The following is a 17,040-nucleotide window of genomic DNA, read 5'->3' as shown; positions in this document are numbered from 1 at the left end:
AAAGTTAGGGAAAAAGACAATGCCTTGTTTCTGAGACTTGCTGGATAAATAATTCTAAGAGTGCTTAGGGCAAATGGAAACATGCAGTTATTTCAAATGAGGTTTTTCCCAGGAGAAATTATGATTGTTAATCAGCATGACAGAAAACAATAATTGCTTGCAAAGAAGCAAAGTATTGAGATGATTAATATAATCTGAAATAAAATGCAGTAGATTAACTTGTTCAAGTGCTGGCTTCTTTCAGGTACGTTACCAAATCAATCATCTGTGGGCCAGAGATTGCTCATACTTTCTGTGTTTGTAGAGTAGGGTGTCTCAGTTGATTTTTATGGGCTTCACTGAATATATTTCTGATATTTATCAGATGAATTGATAACAGTCTGGTAGTGATAGCACCAGATCTCTTCCTCTATCTCTCTGTCTCTCTGCCCTTGCAAGGTTTGTAGAATAAACCCGTTTGCATGGCACTGTACCCACTGTAGTTTTTGATCTTGTCCTCACATCATTTGGCAAATAGGACAGTGTGGAAACATCCCTCCCAAATTATTTAATATCTTTATTCTCACAGTTCTATTACAATTCCAAAATCTTGTATAATTTTTTTTGCATTATTTTATACCTATAATATTTTATATCTGCTGAAACCTGTATTGCCATTACAATTATAGTTAAATATATACATAGAATACTTTAAAAAGAGATAATCCACAAGAAGGTTAGTTAAGGCCTGTTAGATGTCATTGGTCTTTTTAAGAATAGTGTGTGCTGCTAAAAGGCAAGTTACACTGAATGAATTAAGTATTTGTATTTTAAGTTGTATATGGTTTATTTCAAAGTTACTGAGTATGGCTTCTGAAGAGAGGTTCCTGGCAACAATTCTCAGTTTACAGTGTGTTTCTTAGGATTCAAGAGCAGGATTATCAGTGCGTGTAAGCTCTGTTACTGGTTGCAGGCTTTGAGATAAAGTGAATAACAGAGGACAATTTTTGATTGCTGATCTGTAGTTTCTGAAGCTCTGGCATCTAGTTCATACATATAGTCTCAGAATCCTTCTTAGGTTGGATCTAGAATTACTGCTGCTGTAGACTGTGGCAGAAAGGAGAGAGCCTGCTCCCCCTTCACAGTCAGTCGCACTGGTCTGTCACCATACATGAGGTTATGTCCTTGCCAAATGAAAGTCTACAGTGAGTGACTCCCCAAGTCTTTGCATTGAGTCTGTTTTCTCTTTTGGCAATACAGAGTGCTACAGGCTTTGCAGCAATTTATTTCTAAACTGATTTATTATAATTGAGAAGTGATGTTTTACTCTGAACAGCTGTATGAGGATGTTAACAATTTAAGTTTACATTTATGCTGCCAGGAAGAGGGAAAACAAACTGAATTTCAAACTTTTAATGTTCTCTAATAGAACCTGCTGTGTGCTTTTTGTGACTGGTACATTCCTTCACCCAAAGCTATTTTGTCTGATGATAAAACCATGAGTGTATGAAGCTTGCACGTTTTTCATCTCTTTTATGACCTTATCTTTTGTGAGCGGCTTCTGTGAAGGTATCCTAACTATAGGAAGCACCTGGTAAACATACATGATATCTATGCCATGATAAGCAGTTGCGAACAAGAAAGTAGATCTGTCAGTTCTGAACTGTTCATTGTTAAAAATACTTTGTTGATTTAGCTGATTGCAAAATACGTTATAGAGTGCCTAACAGCTGCTATAACATTCCTAGTCAAGAAAGTTCAATAGTTACATTGTGCGAGACTTTCTGTAAGAGCCTAATACTGATAGGAACAACATGGATTAAAACAGCAGGGTTGAGAAGAACTGCTAACCCATGTGCTTCTTTAAAATACCACAACTACTTGTGGTACAAGCTGATTAAGTACAAATTGGAAAGTCTTTAATTTGTTAAAAAGATTAAAGTGAAATTACTTGTTAATATTCAAGTCTCTCTTTTCCTACTTGTCAGTGTTGTCAGAGAAGTTGGAGTTCTCTCTCTCACATTTCTGGTAATATTTCCCTTTTAACAGTCTTCAGATTTCCTGACCAACTTTACCATCTTGAATTACAGTGAATTGTCTATTGGATAAACATTAGGCTATTTAAACCACATTAAAAAAGCTTGAACTGTTTTTGAAGACAACAGAAACAGTCAATGCTGGTAAGAAATTATAAGGTCAAGATGAAAATTCTATCCACATTACGTACTGAAGTTGTTTGAATAAGACTTTCTTTTTTCCTCTTAGCTAAGCAGTGTTTTGTGTATTCAGCATTTCAGCATAAGTCAGAGATTTGTTTCACCCAACTTTAGCTGACTAAAGATAGGTTCCTAGTCTAAGCTGTATGTTTAAGAAGATGATTCATTTCAGCTCTCTCAGACACCAAGCGGGGTCTCATATCTCAGGCATCCTAGAATAGGATGAATCACTCAGGAGGTTTCTTTCTTCCCTGCCTATAGGAGCATCTACGTAAGTAGTCTGGACTAGTTTAACTTTCAGGCATCTGGGGTTAGAGGTGATAAGTTCTGCCAAAAGTGTAACTTTAATACCAAGTATAGAGAAGTAGTGGAAATTCTCTTAGATTTACTTGCTTCATGACTGAACATAGTTTATGGTATTACATGTGCTTACTCATAAGAGTATTTTTTCATGCAATGATCATTTAAAGGACAGAATTCACTTACCAGGCTTAGTTGCTAAGAAGCAACTGCCTAAACCTGCCTAAACAGAAGCAGGTTTTGGTTCATTTTAGAGTACTTACCATTGTTTTTATATCACTCTTCAGTGTTGTTGGGAAAAAATTACTTATGCTTTAACTTAAATACAAAATGTAATTGAGCAGCAAAGTAAAGAAAAAGAGTGAGAAAACCCAAAATAATGGGATTAGAAAGGAATCAACAAGTTTGTAGCAAATGGGTAGTATATATAGGCAAAAAGCACTTGATTGGACTTGAAGAAAGAAATAATTAATGTCCTGGATCCAGTTAAATGTCTACACCTGTAAATTGAAGAAAAATGTAATCAGTTCTAAAATAAATATAAAAAAACCAGTCTTATTGAGACTGAAAAGTAGTCAGTGACTGAACAGAAAGAGTAAACAATGGAAAGACAATAAATTCTGAAAGGAAATAAACTCCTTTGTGCTAAACAAAAGTTAGCTGCTAAAATAGCTTTAAGTATGGGGAAAGAAAGGAAAAAACTTGAGAGATGTGCTTTGTTATCAGCTCTTCTGCTAAGCCTCCTTTTGGCTTTTTAAAGTTGCAGTGTCTCCAGCACCAAATGGATTGTCTTGATTGCCTATTTCAGTCTGACCTTGATGCTCAGCTGAGCCTGGGATAGACTTCACTCCCTGGTGGATTCAGAAATTGACAGTGATGTACCATTTTTTGGTTTCACAAGCAGATTGGAGTAGTGTGGGGGAACAGGAGAAATCAGTGTGGTATTTCAGGTGTATAATGCATGCACTTGGCAGTTGGGAATAACAGAAAATATCAATGAAAATACTTAGGAATACTTCTAGATGCAAAGCAAATTTTTCCTTAATGTAAATTCTACATTTTATCTACTCTATTTGCACAAGACATGCATCAATTCATGAAAACTTGACTATGAGAAGCACATGACAATATACTTCATGGAACACTGAAAAAGGAAGTTAATGGAAAGTGAAGTCATCTGCTAACATACATTTTCAGATCTTTCCTCATCTCCCAAACACTTAATTACTGTGTACTATAGTTTGTGTACCTTAGCTGTTGCTCTGTCCTTTTGCTTTTCAGCACAATCTTTTCACGTAACGTTGTCCTCTTTTAATTCTAATAGTTTAATTTGTTTGATATTCTGGTTAGTTGCACTGACTGGAAGAATGCTGAAATTCGCAGGCTAACACCAGGGTGGTATATATTATAACCTGGAAAAGCATAATATTTTGGATAGTTATCCAATTATCTGTGCTTCTTCTCTGTCTAAAAGAATTACTATTTCTAAATTTTGCTGTTACTGTTCTGATTTAGTACATACAGCTCTATTATATACAGTGGAAGAAAAACATTTGCATTCTATACAAAGAACATTCTAAGGACTTTCTACGTTGGTTATACATCTTGAGTTAGAAAACAAGAATTGCCCTTGTTGTGAAATGCTTTCCAACATTTTTGAGAAAACTGGAGTTGATCTTGCTAGGTTTCAACTTAAGAAAAATTTCCTTTGTGTCTCTCCAATGAAAGACAATTTTTTGCTGCTTTAAGTAGCTATGAATGTAGAAAAATGAAGGTAAAATTATCCAGTAGGTTCTTCAGTCCACCCAAAGAAAGCAGAGGTCTGATTACTACAAAGTAACTATAGAAATGCTAATTCAAAGTAGGCTAGTTGCTTAAAAACAAATAATTGCTAAAACTGCTTAGCAGAAACTTGATAGCTTTTTCAGCACATGAGTATTTAGGACTTTCTTCTGAAAGGTAACTTCAGATGGAACTGAACCATATGAACTTCAAATGCCTGGCTACAGTTTTACAGTCAACACAAAAATTATACTAGGTATTTTTGTCGTATTCAAGTTTTATTTTACACACTACCGGTGCCTCTGAATATTCTGGACTATGTTTTTAGTACCACAAGTACACTGAACTGTAGTTTTGTAATCAAACTCTGGAGTGATTATAGTATTGTGTTTGTGTGAGTAGTAGTTTTTCAGGCTCTTGTACTTCATATTTGAGAAGACGTGTTTTATGAATGCAAGGAAGAATATATTATTACAAGACATTACATGTGCATATGAAGTTAATACTTTATAGTGTTTGTATATATTCATGTACTTGAAAACTCCAGGTCACAATCTTATCTGGTATAAATATAGCTCCAGTGATAACGTATGGGGATCTGGCATAGTTTGTTGTAATCACATTTCTTTACCTATGTTGCTAATTAAAGCTTTTGTTATCATGAGTGGGGAAAAAATTTCAAGTTACTGCTTAATTGCTGTGCTTTTTGCTCTTTCTTGATCGCCTGTTGTTAAATCAACAAAGGGTCTGATTTTCCAGTTTGTAAAATACACAGTATTTGTTTTTCTAGTGCTGTCACTTTTTTTGTGGTAGACCATTTATGAACAAGTGTCCTTCAAGTTTGATAAAAAAAATTAAACCATAATCAGTCCTATTTGAAGTAGTTAATAGTGTAGATTTGAGTTTTTCTTTCTGTTCTTGTGTCTTCCTATGCTTGAGTTTCTTAGATAGGTTAGTATTAAAAAAAAAAAAAAAAAATCTACAAATGCGTAAAATCCCAACCTGGAAAAGCCTTTAGAGATGTCACTTAATGTGTTACTGTGGCCAGAGTGTTTTGTGTTAATACCTGAACCCCTCATCCTCAGTGTAGTTTTCATAGTGGTTATTTCAAAGTATTTTTGCATGGAGCTTAGTGTATTTTTTTACCTGAAATAACTGCACTTTCAACAAGCAGTTCTTCAAATAAAAATTAAATGGTCATCTCTAAAAATTTAACCTTATCATAGTTTTCTGTGTGTCCTGTATATGACCTTGTAGTGGGTAGTAACAGAGGACAGACAGACATTTTCAGGTACTTCTGGATGGTGAAAATGTGAAAATTCATCAGAAACGTAGCATTTCTTTAAATAAAGCTTGATAGAGAGAAAATTACTTTAGGGACCTGCTGGTATATTATGTCTTTAAGGGCAAATTCCTTAAATGCTGAAATATCATGAATTAGCTTTCCACTAGTTGTGTGAAAAAGCAAAATGTTTAGTGGACCGTATTTTGGTTTTGAGTGTCATTTATCTGCAGTGCGTAAGAAACATTTAGGTGTCAATTGAAGAAAACCCATGACTGAAAGCATGTGTTCCTGGGGGTCACAGCCGATTTCTTTCTCTCCTTTGTGCATACAGACTCGGGGATTTTATGTGCTTTGGTTTACAGAATTAGGTGCAAGTTGTGGTTCTGTTTTTTAAGCATATGGAGTAAACACTGTTTTCCAAGATTTTCTCTACATGGAACTTGGATGTACTGGATACTCGGGGCTTCTTTCAGTCAGTGGGAGCTCGCAAACGTTTACATATCTAATATTTTTTAAAATTTTCTCTCTGTTTATAGACGTGTATGTTTTCACTCAGTCATGTAAGCAGTTTGGATATTATAGGAGCTCTGCTTAAAAGTCACTATTGAAATATGTCAATACTGTATTTTTTGATGGGTTTTTTTAGGCAATGAAGAAGGCATCCAGGAGGCAGCAGAATCTGATGGTGATGCAAGGTCAGAGAAACCAGGGCAGCTTGCTGTGGAGACTGAAGATTGGGATGGGCCAGGTAGGGAAAAACATCTGAAAGCCAAGAGAAATTTCTTGAACTAGACTTCAGTATTTGTTAATTTCATTATTTTAGTAGATTGTTATGCTTTGCATTTATTTTTAATGGATTATCTCTTTTATGATCCAGGATACCGACTGGTAAGTACTAAGATGAAATTCTTGGGTAAAAAAAAAATGGCTTTGGTTATACCATTTTGTAAATTGTTAAACATAATATGCCTTATGCATTGATGTAAAGGAAAATGTTCTTGCTGCTTAGAATTTTAGGATTAAAATGTATCAGTAAATTCTTTCTTCCATGGTTGAATTAAGGGAGAAGCACTTCTGCTCTGTTTTCTGAGATCAGAAGACCACCCAGATGCTTTGGTGTCTTCTCAAGCTTTGTGCCAACATTTAGCATCATGTTTAGCTGAACAAATAGGCATGATGTCTGCTAACATTTTCAAGGACTTTTTTTACCTGTTTGAGCCTGATAGAAATCATTTAACACACCTGGTCATTGGTTTCAGTGGAAAGAGAAACTCAGACTGCAGTCAATGAAGCAATAGAACTTCACATTAAAACAGTAATTCAAGGTAACATTTTCTACTGTGTAAGTGAAGATGGTGCAAGCATAACATTGCTAAGATGTAATGGTAATATGGCAATACTTTCAAGTATCTGTTCAATATAAATATGTAAAACCTCTGTACTGTAAAAGAACCTAAGGCAAAGGGGTAAATTGTATTTCTCAATTAGGCAATTCTGCAGTTGAATGCAGTGTTTTCACGGGCATGGACTTGGGAATAGGCCTTAAAAATCCATTATATTGACCATAATTTAATAAAACTGTTGCAAAATGTGCATCTGAAGCCAAACACACTCTAGCAATAGTTGTATCTCTTATGGAAATTTTCCCTCAAAAGGATGAGCACATCAGAAGAGAGTTCCAGAACCATTCTATCAATAATTTATAATGCAACAATAATATTTCATTAGAAAAATTCCTATATTTCAATTACATTTTCATCCTTGCTTGATTTTGCAAATTACTGTATGCTCTTCATGAAGAGGAGAACAAAACTAATGGCAATTTTCTGAAATCAGTAGCTGGAAAATACAGTGCAAACAAAAATGAAGACATAGTGTATCTAATTATTATGATAGCATTTAAAATGTTGTTCATGATAATACACAACTTGATATTCTATATAAAGCACTATGGTGTTATATGGAAACAAGGTTTAGTATTACACTACTGTACATGTAAAATAATGCAAAATATATATGTAGATGTAGCAGAATGGCCTTTTTTAGCTGCATAGCAGATTTAAAGGGTGTCAGTACTTACCATATGACTTGTTTTTAATTTCATTATAAATAAAGTCTGAAATTTCTAATTTTTTGTTGCATTTTTTAGTGTATTTCAGCATAGTTGAATATGCTTTTTGTGGCTGTTACTGCTTTTTATATATGCTGCCTTATTCAGAGGTTTCTGAGGTCTTTTATGGCACTGTGGAGTAAAAGGAGATCTTTTCATTTGGTTGGGAAAAAATTCAGTTAAACAGTAGGATGTGTGTACTTCTTGTCATATTTATTGATAGCTTTGACATGGGATAAGATGGAAATCAAAGCTGAATGTGGGAAAATTTCTTTTGACTTCTGAAAACTGATGACCACCAGTATCAGTATCTGTATTTTATTGAAATATTGATTCTTTACAAGGGTATAATACGTATGAAAAAAGGAATGGGTGTATACCACATCCCATGCTCTCCGTCATGCATGAAATGAAGTTGGTTACTATTGACATAGAAAAAGAAGCAATCGACAGAAGATCATTTTCAACCACGCAGTACAAAGATAACGTCTTTCAGTTTTTTGGAAAAAAACACAAAGCATGAAATATTCTGCTTATTTAGGAACATATTTTAGTACAGCACAAACAGAGCCATTGAAAACTTTGATTCAACTTTACCACCTGTCAGTAGAGGCACAACCTCAAAGGGCAGATGATGATACATTCGTTGTTATCTGAGCTGTCTCTGGTCTCCATACCTTCTCTGGTAAGGAAAGTCTCTGAGAGGTGGAGCCTCTCAGAATCCAGCAACTGTGTTCTGCATGATACAAGTTGCTGTCAACTGATAATGTGAGCTGTGACAACTCAGGAATTTATATAAATAGTAGAGCTGTTTTGTTATTTTAATATTTTATGTCTTTTTTTAGCACTAAGGGAACATATTGTGACTTTCAGAGCCAGTACTTGCCAGGAACTGAAAAATTAAGCTTCTGGCATTAATTAGAGTTTTATTTTGTTTGAAAATTTGCATTGTTAAATGGTTCACATGCATTCTTAAGTCTTTGTAATTAGAATATCCTTATGAACAAAAATCTAAAGTTAAATGTGCTGTAGCTTCAAAGAGTTTCTGCAGAAGCAATATTTCAGATCATAGATTCTTGTGACCTTCACTGACCATCAGGGAATGTCAGAGATACTGCCTACTCTGTGTAACCACTTTGAGGGTTACCTGAATGTTTTCCAACTACCCTCAATTTTCACTGTTCTTATCTTCAGTTTTTAAAAATTCCTATTCAGTGAAACTGCTCTGAAATAATGGAAGCTGAGGTCAATAGAGTATGTATAAACACACAGTGAAGGACCTGATCCTTTTTATTATAGCCAACAGGAAAAGTCCAAGGAATAGAAAGAGTCTGAACAGCAAGACTGGTTTAAATGCATTTTATGTAAAAAGAGTTCATTTTTAAATGGGGGAGCAGTGTTCATTTTATGGCTTTATATATGCTGTTTGCCTTGGTACATGGAGATCCATAGTTCTATAGCCTTTGTATTATTGTTAGGATGTCAGTGCATGTGAGGGCAGTGCTTTAACACATAACGAGCAGAAAGGTCTCCTACATGGCTTCTACAGATCACCCAGGACATTTAGGGAATACGACCATTCCAATTTCTACTGGATATATGTTTCATGCTTCCATAGCAGAACTTCCTTAAAATCTCTGAAAATTTTAGATACCTGGCACCTCAAGTAAAATATTGTTAAGCCAAATCTAAGGAAAATATATATTGTATGGCATCTTGAAAGATAAATTGTTTATAGATTTGGAAATGAATGCTTGTTTATCATTATCCAGTGGTAATACTTGCAGTGGTGGATACCAGTTCAGTCCACCGTACTTGTCGTTATAAGAGACAGCAAATATGAACTCTATCACAAAGGAGAAAAGGTTTTAATTAAGAAGTATGAATTATAACTTGGAAGTGTTTAAGAACAATTTTTTAGACTTACCAAAAGCTATAATAAAAGTGGAGGAAATGTTGATACTACCTAGAAAAGAATTAAAAAAAAAAAAAGAAAAATCCAAGTGGATGTAACCAGATGCTAGGAACTATGATACCAGGCTGAAAGGAAAAAAAAAAAGAAAAGAAAAAAAATCACCCTAAAAATCTATCAGTAGCTTCATTAATAACAGTAAGATGACATTTTAAAATGTGGTAAGAAAAAAATAATTAGAAAATTGGTATTGATCTATTACAAGCCATGACTCAATAGTTAGAGGGGACAGGTAAAAGGGTAATGTAATTATTTCTAGTCTGCTTAAAACATTTGTGCTGGAAAGCCTATTTGACTGTAGGTGATGACTATACGTCTGTACTACCTAATTTAAGCAGTCTGGTGGTTTGAAATTGACTTTTTTAGGAGCTAGATGACCCAGATCTAGTGATCAACTTCAGTTTAAAAAAATTTTTGACATGATTTCTCAAATGTGTTGAAAACCAGTAAAGGTTAGTGTGGGTAGTTACAGACCTCTGTACACATGGCAGTGGTCCCACTGGAAATAAGGAGATAAGTGATGTAAGATGCTTTTATTGAGAGAGGGTTAGTCAGAATGCCAATCTCTATAGGCTTATAGAAAAAAATATGTCTTGTAAAACCAACATAATATGTAATGTGACCTAAAGTATATTTAGTTACTTGCAATATGTTTAAAATTTTTAAAAAAGCTAAATAATGGATAGATATTGCTATTGGTAGACCTGAATGACTTGCCATGTTAGCTGCTGCAAAATTTCAGTTTCAGTGTAATTAAAGTTATGGGCTTATAAGAAGGTAATAAATATTTTGATAGAATTGTTAAAGTTGTAAAAGATCTGTAGGAGCATCAGAAAGTAGGGTCTCTGAAAAAATCTTGAGATCTAGTGAACTGGGGTTGAGCCCACAAGAAGGAGTTGTGGCTATAGGGTATGTTTTGGTTCTCAGATTACTTTGCTTGTCTGATCAGCAGTCTTGTTTGATGCTGAAACGGGGTTCTGTGACCTGCTGTCACACTTCAGGAATGATGTTAAAATTTTTAGCAGGTTTAGAGAAGAGCCACTAGAATGTTGAAAGGACTGGTATGATGGAAGAGTCTAGGTCCTTTCCCTATTTATTTTATCAAAGATATATTGAAGTTATATTAAAGGGCAATCTGATTACAAACTACTTTAAATTCAGAGTGAAAATCTGATAACCATGGGCACCTCTTTCTAGCAAAGTATCAGAAGATTAAATGGATGTTGAAGATCCACAGTTTCAGACACAAAGAATGGATTTTAGTGCTTAAAAAGTCATTATTGAAACATTTTATGAAAAGTCACTTATCTGTCATTAGAAATATTTGCATTCAGAATGAGATACTTTCCTAAAGAGCATCATCAAGTTCTGTGGCAAACACTGGACTTCTAAAATGAGAGAGATTTCACTGGGGCAGAAATTTGACTGACTGACCATGATAGTTCCTTGTAACTTAAATGAAATTAATAAATGAGTATACTATCTATTGCTTTTATAAATACTGTACCATTTGGATGCATTTATAATGAATAAGTAGAAGCAGTCCTCCATATAAGCAATTCTCAATTTTTATTACTTCAGTAACTGTTTATTAAAGCTATGTTAAGAAGGATAACTTCTCTGTGCTTTTCTCTATTCTGTAATTCTCAATTACCCTGTAGTGATAAAACAGTAGAGTTGGAGACATCATATACCTGTTCTGTAATATACAAGGGAAGGTTTTTTCCCTGTAGACAGATGGGACACAATTTTCCGGTACTGACTAAGCCAGTAAGTTTTTCCAAATCCACTGCACTATCCTGTGTGCCCCATTCTTTTGATTTTCTTCCCGCAGTTCCAAAAAACAATGAGTGTTTCAGCCACAGGTGAAGTTGTATCTGGATTTTAAGATGGAAAAATATTGTCTGTCACCAGTTGAGGAACTAAGTATAGGGCATTTACAAAGGTGAAATTAATGCCACTCAGAAAAGTCTTGGTCCTAAGGAAGAATTGATATCTTTCTTCTTGTCCTTATTCCTTATGTGAGCTCTTACTTTTATAGTTGTAAAAGTGCATGGCTTTTTTGTGGAATATGTGGTTTTATGTGGCTAGCTTGAAAGTCACTCTCAGAAGTTCTTTTGAATTGTACCTGAATTCTGCTTAGAAAGTGAGAAAATGTGATTTGTCCATGTCCAAAATAGAAAAAAAAACCCCAAACCAAAAACCCACCCCCCACCATGCAGTGTAAAATAAGACCTAAGAACAGTATGGTTTCTTTTAATTACTCTTACAGGTTGGTATTTTTCTTAAGATTTATCAGAAACTTTAAGAAAAATAGTATGCTGGAAATTAAACAGCACTTTAAAATGATGTTACATTGAGCTATGCTGCTGTTAATATTTAATAGAAGATAGAAACAGGCTTTCATGTGAATTCTTGTGTATTGCTTTAGTGAGTTATAGATCAGAAAAGTTGTAGTAAACATTGGATATGCCAGGTTCACATTTTTACCTGCTATAAAAGGTAGTTTGAAAAGCCTTTCTTTATAGATTTCCTGTAACCATTCATAAGAATCACTGCAAATATGTATTGATTGTTGGGTTTACTCTGCATTATTTAGTAATACTATAAAAAGTTTGGGATACAAAGCAGAGCTGTATAATATAGAGTGGAACTGTTGGTAGACCACTGCAAGATGGAAACAGACATTAATGATAGCCTTCCCCTCACACACACCTTTTTTTTTTTTACTTTTCTTTTTCTTTTTTTCCTGTTTTTTTTTTTTCTTTCTTTCTTTTTAAACCAGTCCTAAGAAGGACTTGGAGATTACTGTCCTGATTTTGTTTCCTTTTTGATTGGGGAAATGTGGTAGATATAAGATCTTGGAAATGCTATTTGAAGTAAATTAACAAAAATCCATGAAACATAGTTAGCCATAGATATAGTCTGACAGTAAGAAGAATATTGTGAAGAAGCAGAGGAAATCATAGAACGACTGTGTGTTACTCTGACAGTGAATCGGTATTATCTCTGCTATCAGATAATGCAGTTATCATTAATTTTCACATTTGCATTTCAATCTTTGGAAGGAAATGACTCTTGCCGGATGAAGATAAGAGCTCTGTACCACTATAATGAACCATCATTTTATCCCGATGCTTTGTATCCATATGAAAATGAGTCTGAGTGGTGTGGGATGTGAGGAGGGGGTGGGGGGAGGGGTCACAGAAACATTATAACAAAGTGTCAAAAATCACTACAGACTTTTGGAACCCTTAATGAAACAAGAGGCAGTCTAAATAAATCTTCTGTAGTGAAGTGGATATTGGATTAAAAGCAGAGAGCTGGGCTCCCAGGCTCCAGGGGTTGGGAGGGAACCTTATTGAAACAGGGAAGGATTTCTGTGGATATCGATCTGTTTTCCATCAACAATTTGGAACTAGGAGGAGGCCATTTGGACATAGAATAACAAATGTAAGGGTCTAAGAGGCATTGAGTTAACCTTTGCACTGCAGGTCTTGTTTTGACACTTGAATTCTGTTAAGGGAGGTGCAAATGCTCGTGGGCTGCTGTCTTTGTAGTTTGAGTTATGGTACTGGAGCTGTTTTAAGTGGTTACCACACCTGTGTATTAAACGCAGGGGTTTAGGTAATTATCAGTCTTGTGTATAGAATTCAAGGACTGTAGTTCTTTTTCATGCATAGCCCCTGAAACTCGATCTGCAGACTTCTGCATCATTCCATTTTAGCTCTGATTGACTAATACCATTGTTACTGAAATATACTTGCACTATATTCAACTTGTTTAACCTTTATGTGTCTGTAACAGACTTCACTGTACATAATTTAGACACACTGCCAAATGTCTTCTAAAAACAGGAACTCTTGAGGTTTGTCCTGCTGCCCCATTTTTTGTAACAAAAGCTGAGTTTCTTAGATCATGAAATGATTGTAAGAACTGGTATTTAAATATATGATATTTAAAAAATAATTTTTAGTGTGTAACTCTGCACCATTTATAGGAGCACCAGGATGTCAATCTTGGTGTGACCAGCTGGGATTGATGAATTATTCTGTTGGCTGTAGCAGCAGCTGCTTTCTCTTGCAGATCTTTCTCAGGTCTCACCTCTCTCTTCTTACATGATGAGAGTCTTCGCTTCATAATGAGAAGATGCAGGTCTAAGAAGCAGAAGAAAAAATATGCTACTCCTGTGTTACTATATTCAGTAGTGACAGAAGTGGAGTAGTAAATAAGTGTTAAAATAGTCCCTGTCATGATTTTGGTTGAGGCCAGTAGACACTCTTCCCAGGTAGCTCCCAAGGTACAGAAGCTGCAGCATAGCAGGGAACATTCTCCAGAGGTGGTTTGTGTGCTGTCACCTGATTAAAGGCTAAGGAAGTCTCCCAGCACACAAACATGGCTGTACTTGGCCTCTGTGCCCAGAGCTGTTCTTTGCCACATGCAACAGACCTTTTATGCATGTCTAACAGACATACTTAGTACAGAAGTTGGCTTCAAGGCAGTTGATCCTGTTGATGGACTGCTCCCTGTATGGGCCTGAAGGATGAGAATGTGAGAGTGGCTGGGTGAATTCTCATGGAAGTAGCAGCCAAACCTTTGCTGTCATCTTTCCCATGATCAGTTTTGACTTTTCTAGGAAAGAGGTTGTTGCATGACCTACACTGACCCTGTGTAATAGATGGGGAGAAATGTTACTTAGGGTCACACCTGACAAAATGAAATTCTGCCCTCTAACCAAAAATAGTGGTCACCAAGGTTTTAAGAGAAAATTGAGGTGTAAAATAATTACTCTAAAATCATGTGAATAGGCAGTAATAAATTTTGAAAACTAAGACATACTTCTTGTTATGATGTCACTTGCTGTGGTGACTTCTGTAGTACCCCTTTCATAATGCAATGTTCAAATATTGCAGGATTCTGTAAACCTGGAGACATGGATTGTCTCATTTGACTTGCCTAAAATACCAAAAGCAGTGCCTTCATCACTGAATACTGGAGCTCTTGTCATGCATTCCAACTGTTTTTTCAGTTGGGATGCCATTTCCTTATCATTATATTATTAACATAATATTATAAATACTATATTATTATATCTTAATATTATTAGTATATAATTGTGTTATTGTTAGCATATATATATGAATTTAATTTCAAAATCAGTTGCTATAGAAATGAGCCTAGTTTAGAAGTACCATCTTATAGGATGAGGTAAAAACAATTTAAAACAGCAATGAGATAAAAGAATGAACAGTTCCAGCAACAATCCTAATAACAACAGTGTATGTAAGAGAGGGTGTTTTACACAGAAAATGCTCATCGATGCGGCACAACCCCAAGACAAAGAACAAAATGGCCAGCACACCCTCCATGTGCCACCTTTTCTTCTCAACCACAAGCCATGCCCTCCTTGGAAGTGAGGATCCCTTACTTCCACCCCGCAGTGATGATGTGCATGGTACAGAAAAACAATGTGGACATGCACACATGACTCCAGGCTGTGCAAAATTAACCCTGTCCTTGGCCAACTAGGAAAACTAGGTGGGCTTGAAAATGATACGGTACGTTCCTAAATTCCTTTGTACTTCTGTATATCCAGCATGAGGCAAGAACATTGGCCTGACTTCTAAAAGTCATTGAACTCCAAATGGAAGGTGATACATATTTGAAATGTATTCTGTTTTGACTGGCATTTACGTTTCAAGCACAAAAGACTTCTTGTTCTCTGAAAAAAGTTGATAGCTGGGAAAGGCATGTGCAAAGGAAGAATCATCAGATTCACTAGGTACTTCACTTTGGACATGATATGCTATATAGTGGATATTCTGTAAAGTACAAATCCCCATAGGTCACGCAGTGAAGGACTCCTAGGCTATGGAATTCTGCAGGGAATCAATGAACATCTGCATTACAATACATTGTTTCTTGTAGTTTCATGCACCAAGGGACCTGCAGAGACTGGCAGAACGCTTTGCACTTTTCAGCTGTCTCCACTGTAGTTTGGCCATAAAGGCAATATTACACCGTGGTAATTGCAGGAAACAGTGTCTGGTTTTGGAAGCATATTGGGTGAGAATCAAAAGGGACATGTAATCAGTCCACAAGTGTTTTGTTCTTTGTTGTGTTTTTCCTGTTAGCTAAGATTATTGCATTTGGAATACTGCATGGCAACACTGGCTCAAACAACTGAAGGATGGATGTGTCAGTATATTGAACCGTACGCACAACACAGCGTTATTTAATGCATTTAAGGTGTAGTCCAGTAGTTGGATACGAATACCTACTGAGAGATGCTAGTGACTTTATTTCTTAAATTGGCAGGTTTCAGTGATGAACTCTGTGTTCAGCAAAATAAAGTATTTTGATTTTCAAAGTCCAGTGTCCTTTTAAACCCTCAAAAGCTGCTTTATTTACTCTCTCTTAAGAAATCATAAAATAAAAGTTGGAATAATATAAATAAAACAACAAAAAAAATTATCACCAGGAGCCATTGTACCTCCTATCAAAAGAACTAACTTTTGCTGAGAGTAAAAAATTTAATGTGACGTGATACTGTATTTACTCACAAAATTGCACAGTTCAGGAAGGTTCAGAGTGAGAAAAGGAAACTGGATGTTGTGGTCATGGAACTGGAACTAAGGGTGAAGTCCTCTCTCGGTTTTGACCTTGACTTTCTGTGTTTAGTTCAGTGAGACCAGCTTAGCACACATTTGGGTGTAGGTTTAATTGCCACATTTCATTTTTAAGATGCTTTACCATTGCATTCTCAAAAGGAGGATATGAATTGAATAGTAGATCTTATTTTCTCTCCTTGATTTAGGCTTCAGACAATGATATGTGAAAATGATCTTTGTAAAGTAAAGTAGTGGTCATCATACAGAAATGCTGCAATAAGCTCTCTTATGCAATCACTCAGCACTTACTCGCCAACACGGCAAAAGTAAGAATGGTCGTCTTAATATCATCAGACCTCACTACAGAATGTGTAGTTCTTTAAACATGTTCTAATGGAATCTGTGAGAAACTCCAGAATCAAATATTCAGAAGTATGGTCCAGGGTTAAAACTGGTAAGATATTTGGGTAGGCAGAAGTAATAATGGTTAAAAGCCTGTGATTGGAAAGCTGTAACTCTTTGTTTTTCCTGCAGTCAGCTGATTACCTTAGACATTCTAAAATAGCTGTGTAGAGGACATTGTGTTCCTACCCCTTCTCATCTTGACAAAGATTTTGGAGCTTTCTGAGTGTGCTCTTTAATTTTAGGGGTTGTTTCCAAAAACTATTTTTAAGCTATAGCATATTAAATCATATTAATGCGGAAGGTGCTTGCATATGCCTGTTTTGGTAGTGTGGGCAGCCAGTCCAGTGTATATACTGCATCTTTTATGATATGTTACAGAA

At 35.5% G+C, this 17,040-nt stretch overlaps 1 protein-coding gene across 2 annotated transcripts in view; it reads left to right on the top strand.

The window, feature by feature from the left end:
* The window catches only part of ZFPM2 (zinc finger protein, FOG family member 2), a 308,016-nt gene that overhangs the window by 66,858 nt on the left and 224,118 nt on the right, over positions 1-17,040 (top strand). For both annotated transcript variants that reach the window (XM_017730299.1, XM_017730298.1), the window contains one exon: positions 6,209-6,310. In XM_017730299.1, the coding sequence (XP_017585788.1) occupies positions 6,209-6,310 (102 nt within the window). The remainder of the gene's footprint in view (positions 1-6,208; positions 6,311-17,040) is intronic.

The sequence above is a fragment of the Corvus brachyrhynchos genome, unplaced genomic scaffold (genome assembly GCF_000691975.1).
Source record: "Corvus brachyrhynchos isolate BGI_N302 unplaced genomic scaffold, ASM69197v1 scaffold302, whole genome shotgun sequence".
Lineage (NCBI taxonomy): Eukaryota > Metazoa > Chordata > Aves > Passeriformes > Corvidae > Corvus > Corvus brachyrhynchos.
The sequence above is the reverse complement of the archived record's forward strand: the minus strand, read 5'-3'. Positions and strand labels throughout refer to the sequence as shown.